At 39.9% G+C, this 6238-nt stretch overlaps 1 protein-coding gene across 2 annotated transcripts in view; it reads right to left on the bottom strand.

Annotated features, from left to right (window-relative positions):
- Window positions 1–5321, bottom strand: part of LOC113639216 (neuronal acetylcholine receptor subunit alpha-7) — a 21471-nt gene extending 16150 nt beyond the window's left edge. The window contains exons 1-3 of one of the 2 annotated variants that reach the window (XM_047820201.1): window positions 5125–5321; window positions 3934–4073; window positions 887–931 (exon numbers count right to left, since the gene is read on the bottom strand). In XM_047820201.1, the coding sequence (XP_047676157.1) occupies window positions 887–931; window positions 3934–4073; window positions 5125–5185 (246 nt within the window). In that variant the 5' untranslated portion in view covers window positions 5186–5321. The remainder of the gene's footprint in view (window positions 1–886; window positions 932–3933; window positions 4074–5124) is intronic. The other variant, XM_027140954.2, reaches the window with a different exon arrangement.
- Between the last annotated feature and the right edge of the window lie 917 nt (window positions 5322–6238).

Below are 6238 nucleotides of genomic sequence, written 5' to 3'. Positions count from 1 at the left end.
TGTATTGTGTACAATGTATAGTGTATAGTGTATTATGTGTAGTGTATAGTGTATTGTGTACAGTGTATAGTGTATTGTGTACAGTGTATAGTGTATAGTGTACAGTGTATAGTGTATAGTGTATAGTGTACAGTGTATAGTGTACAGTGTATAGTGTATTGTGTACAATGTATAGTGTATAGTGTATTATGTGTAGTGTATAGTGTATTGTGTACAATGTATAGTGTATAGTGTATTATGTGTAGTGTATAGTGTATAGTGTACAATGTATAGTGTATAGTGTATTATGTGTAGTGTATAGTGTATTGTGTACAGTGTACAGTGTATAGTGTACAGTGTATAGTGTATTGTGTACAATGTATAGTGTACAGTGTATAGTATATAGTGTACAGTGTATAGTGTATAGTGTACAGTGTATAGTGTATAGTATATAGTGTACAGTGTATAGTGTATTGTGTACAATGTATAGTGTACAGTGTATAGTATATAGTGTACAGTGTATAGTGTATAGTGTACAGTGTATAGTGTATAGTATATAGTGTACAGTGTATAGTGTATTGTGTACAGTGTATAGTGTATAGTGTACAGTGTATAGTGTACAGTGTATAGTGTACAGTGTATAGTGTACAGTGTATAAAGCTTGTATCATGAAAAAAAAATGTATCATGGAACAATTTGGCCTTGTCAAAGTCACTCAGATCTGTATGGTTATCCATTGTTCATGCTTCATAAATGGATAAATGGATGGATGGATGGATGGATGGATGGATGGATGGATAGATAGATAGATAGATAGATAGATAGATAGATAGATAGATAGATAGATAGATAGATAGATAGATAGATAGATAGATAGATAGATATTAGTGTGATTAAAAACACTTACCAGTTGTAACCAGATGTTTGTTGTTAAAACCTGATTCTTCTCATCCTGGAAAAGACACCAGTTTATTTATATAACAGATAAAACTTACTAAATGTCATTTCAGGACTGAAAGTCACGCATCTTATAACAGTCACATGAACTGGAGAACTGGGAGTCAAGTCGTCTTGTCTTTCTGTGAAACACCTGATTGTCCAATACATTTATACCGACCTGATGCTTCTTAGTGTTTAATTACATTCTAATGATTTAGTGCTTTAGATTGGAATTTAAAAATAATTTGACTCAGACATTTATTACATATTATGTATCGTGTCTGTGTGTGCTACTAAACCCAAGCTGATGTTCCTGACTGATATTCATGGAATATCAGGAAGTTAACGTGGGACTCAAATTCAGTCTCAAATTAAAGTCACCGATCTTACATATGGATGCTTTAAATCAAAGGGAATATAATGATTATAATAACACAATATTACTAGCAATATTTATTTATTTTATACTTTTATAAAATCAACACAGAAATAAATCTTTGGGTTTGTTTGAGGGAGAAAACACGGCCAGAGAGGAAGCTCATGCATTTAACGGCACGTTAATAATTGAAAAAAAAAATAGTAACTGTTATAGTTCTGCTTTTACACCCTTATTATACAAAGCGGTTATTTAAAACGACTCGTTTGTGTTCAATCAAAACAAACATATTTGTGTTTTTTTATCATTTGCGGACCGTACGCATGAATTTAACCCCCCGTAGCTTCCGTTCATTCATTTACCACCTGCCTGTTTGTCTTTTCCCGTAATGTTGCCATTGATTTCTCTTAATAAAACCTTCACTTTAATCCCTCTGCCAGCCTGGCATGGCACAGACTCTGAACGTACCACTATGAGGATAGGTTTTATAGCTGTAATGACCATGTAATTGCCTCCAAAAGGGAACTGTTCTTGTGTTATTGTGGACATACGCAAGTAATTGACATCAGGTGACATTCTATCTCTATGTGTAATATTATAGAACGACTCGTTATAGAAACATTAGAAACATACAAGTAGTGAAGTTTGTCATTTACATCCTGCATCACAAGACTGCGAGCAGCTGACAGCGTGGGGATTCACGGTGAGTTAATTGTGTCTAATCTCATTTGATTCAGTAAGACTTTGTGCTTTGTTGTGCTATCAGGGGACAGCAGCATCTCAACACAGCTGTGCCTACACACACATCTACGGAAGAACGTCGGACGTGAAATCCTGAGGCTGGTAAATACATTCGTATGTACAGCGATCCCTCGTTTATCGCGGTTAATGGGGACCGGAACCCCTCGCGATAGGTGAAAATCCGTGAAGTAGGATTGGCCCTAAGTTTGACCTTTTCACTGATGGTCATCATCTTCCTCTTCCTCTTGGGCTCACTAGAGAAGTCTTTCGCAGGGGCACGGCCTTTAGGGGGCATCGTAAGGGCTTAAGGAAAAGTCAATTTCAAACACAATACGCGAGACACGGTTGACAGCGCCAACGAAAGTGGCGAGATACGACAAGGGAAGAAGCTGGGAAAGGATGCGATGATGCGCAGCCAATCAGCTCAGATCTTACGCCGGGAACCAATCATGTGCCTTGTCTGAGTGCCCATGGGTATGACCAAAGCCTCTGAGAGAGGTTCTCTCTTTGTCTGGCGTCCTGGGAAACTGTTTTTATTTTTATTTTTCGATTAATATTTTTGAAAAATCAGCGATGCACCGAAGCCGCGAAACTTGAACCGTGAAGTGGTGAGGGATTACTGCATTAATGTGCATAAGTATTCATTTCTGTATAAATGACTACGTTACAGCTACTTATTAGCATATACTGAGGGATATGAGATCTTCAGCAAAAATACATTTGTGTATAAAGAGCTGAGGAATTTTGTTGCACTTGAATTGCACCTCATATAGAAACAAATAAAAACATCGACATCACATGTTTTGCCATTAGATCATTAGATCCAGATTCATTCTACCGCTTATCCGAACTTCTCGGGTCACGGGGAGCCTGTGCCTATCTCAGGCGTCATCGGGCATCGAGGCAGGATACACCCTGGACGGAGTGCCAACCCATCACAGGGCACACACACTCTCATTCACTCACACACACACACACTACGGACAATTTTCCAGAGATGCCAATCAACCTACCATGCATGTCTTTGGACCGGGGGAGGAAACCGGAGTACCCGGAGGAAACCCCCGAGGCACGCAAACTCCACACACACAAGATGGAGACGGGAATCGAACCCCTAACCCTGGAGGTGTGAGGCAAACGTGCTAACCACTAAGCCACCGTGCCCCCCCCCTTTACATCCAGATGTTTGCTGTTATTTGGAGACAGATTAATCACAGAGCTTCATTCATTTATTTGACCTTAATGAGCCAATTGATATTTGATACTGTCAGGCTGTGTAATGAGTCTCCATAATGGTGGATTTAGTCCAGTGTTTGTTTCAGTGTTATTTTGTCACGTGTTTTGGTTCATGTCTTGTCAGTTCACCTTTTATTTTATTCACTCCATATATGTTTTATTCTCTGTGAAGTATTTTCCAATCTTTACCTTTTCAAATTTCTTCTCATTACGAGCGAGAGTTTGGATCGATTTAAAATTCATTCGCAGCTTTCCAATGTTGTTTTCCCAGAATTTTTGTAGACTGAGTGCTTAAGAGCACATGGTACAAGTGTGAGACCTCATCCTGGTCTGGTTTTCAGTGAATCCAGAGCGTGAACTCATATACATTCACGCTTATGGTAATTTAAGCAAAGCCCATCCATCTACCAGCATGTTTTTAGGAGTTGGGAGGAAACCTGAAAGGACAAGTGAAACACCACACGGACAATAACTGAGCTTAGGATTGCACTGGCGGAGGAATTGGTAGCTCTGTGGTTGTTGTTGAACTACTGATTGGAAGGTTGTGAGTTCAAACCCCAAGGTCACCAAGCTGCCACTCCTCTGCCTCCTGAGCAAGACCATTAATCCTCAATTGCTCAGCTGTATAAAGTAGTGCGGCACATGAACAGATGGCTACTCACCACATCCATGATCTGCATCAGGCTGAGACTAAAGTGAACCGTCAGGGAGTGAGAGTCGTTGTACACGGGCCTCTCTAAAGGATTATAGTTCTGCATGAGATCCTTATAAAGACGCCGCTGGTGTTCTCCTTGCAAAGACACTAAGGCAGACATATTAAGATACTAAACATACATACTAAACAAAGTGACAAACACTGAAAAATAAAGCAGAATAATTTTATGTGAACAAGATACTGACCCCGAGTAAAGGGACCAAAGGTCATATAAACCAGACAAGGCAGAACCCTAACCCTAATTCTAACCCTAGGATCTAATTTATTTATTTTTAACTCTGTAGGACTTCATATATCTTCTCATTTCCCTCAGTTTGTTGGTCCAAACTGAATTTGTAACTGCAAAGAGCTCAAAAGGTAAACGATACGGATCTATTGTGTCCACAGCACTACGCTCTCCGTAGACTTCACCTCTCCTCACTACAGTACCTTAGAAGGCAAGAACTTACCTCTAAAGATACAGGGTGCGTAGAACCAAATCCTGTTATGTCCATATATGAAGAGTCGCATGTGTTTTAAACTCATGGTATCTTAAGTAATGTAACCTAGTGAACCAGAATGAATGTATTCAATGATAGAGACATAAGCACTTATGCGCTAATGAGACATAAGCACTTACGCTCTGGATAAGGGCGTCTGTCACATGCTGTAAATGTAAATGTGTTAGGAAGTTTAAAAAGCCAATATTCATATTAAACCATGAATCATCAGTCTTTCTGTGCTGTAATAGTTATTTTCCTCATATCAGTGGGCACGGTAAAAAGGGAATAAGAAAAAAAACACATGCTTGAATGATATATAACAGTCTTTACATGTTTGTAGATCACTGGTGCTCTAAAATGAATTAATGAAAGAAACGTTTCCAAGAACAAATTGTGAGCATCACAAGGAGTCTTTTCATTCTGTTTTGTAGGGTGTGAGCATCAATATCAGCTCAAAAACATGTCACAATAATTTAGAATTGTCAAATAATCTATGCAACATTACTTTAAATATATCATAGAACAACTGAATAACATGCACATGATATATATCCCCCCCCCCCCCCCCCAAAAAAAAAAAAAAAAACTACCTCCAGCGCGCATCATCCAAAGCTAAATGTGGAGACCCGATTGAGCCTATAATAAAAAAAACCTACCTTGAATCAGGAAGGCAGCAGTCACCAAATACACCGTGAAATGATTTATCCCCATTCTCATATCGAACTGCACCGTAGAGCTTAGTGTGGACAAAGAGGAACTCTGTGGAGGAGCACAGCGAACTCCAGCGTTGCGCTTTTACGCGGAATGACAGAAGAATCGTCAAGGAATCGGTTCTTCTTGAACGACTCTCTTAAATGATTCACTCCTGTTGTTTCGCAGCACCAACGAATAGAATCGCCTAGCGAATCAAACTGAACTGTAAGATAAAGTAGGCTATACATATTCCTTCCCCCCCTCTCCCTCCCCCCTACCTCTCTCTCTCTCTCCTCCCTCTCTCTCTCTCTCATAATAAGCTCCAAATCTTCTAGGAAGGTTTTCCACTAGATGTTGGAGCGTGACTTTGGATTCATGTTCATCCAGGTACAAGAGCATTAGTGAGATCAGACACTGATGTCGTAAGAACAAGGAGGTCAGGGGTTCAGTCAGGGTTCCAGTTCGTCCCAAAGGTGTTCGGTGGGGTTGAGGTCAAAGGGTCTGTGCAGGAAACTCGCTTTCTTCCATTCATACTTTGGCAAACCGTGTTTTCGAATTGTTTTTGGTCTGTGCATAACGTCGTAGTGTTTATATCTTCTATAAACATTAAAACCTTTCTATGGATGAACATCACAATGACGTGTCACTGACTTTTACATTTACAGCATTTAGCAGAAGTCCTTATCCAGAGCGACTTTTTTTTTTTTTTATCTTATTTTTATACAACTGAGCAATTGAGGGTTAAGGGCCTTGCTCAGGGGCCCAGCAATGACAGCTTGGTGGATGTAGGAATCGAGCTCATAAAGTTCTGATTGGTAACCCAACGCCTGAACCACTAGGTTACCGCATCCCACATGTCGAATCAAATCAGCAAGCAAATGGTAATTTCAGTCATGGGGGCTTAGACCTATTGATTTGAAGGTAATTTCTGCTCCTCACGCACTCCCCAGTAATGAAACGATCCTCATGGAGCCACGGGGCCTCTGTTCCCTCTGCAGAGCCAAAAATCGCATCACACTGCTCTGAGATCACGCATTTGGGCTCCCCGTGCAGAGAAAGGCAATTCAAACATACATC

Source organism: Tachysurus fulvidraco, chromosome 10 (assembly GCF_022655615.1).
Source record: "Tachysurus fulvidraco isolate hzauxx_2018 chromosome 10, HZAU_PFXX_2.0, whole genome shotgun sequence".
Lineage (NCBI taxonomy): Eukaryota > Metazoa > Chordata > Actinopteri > Siluriformes > Bagridae > Tachysurus > Tachysurus fulvidraco.
Note: the sequence above shows the minus strand (reverse complement) of the source record. Positions and strands in the feature narration are given on the sequence as shown.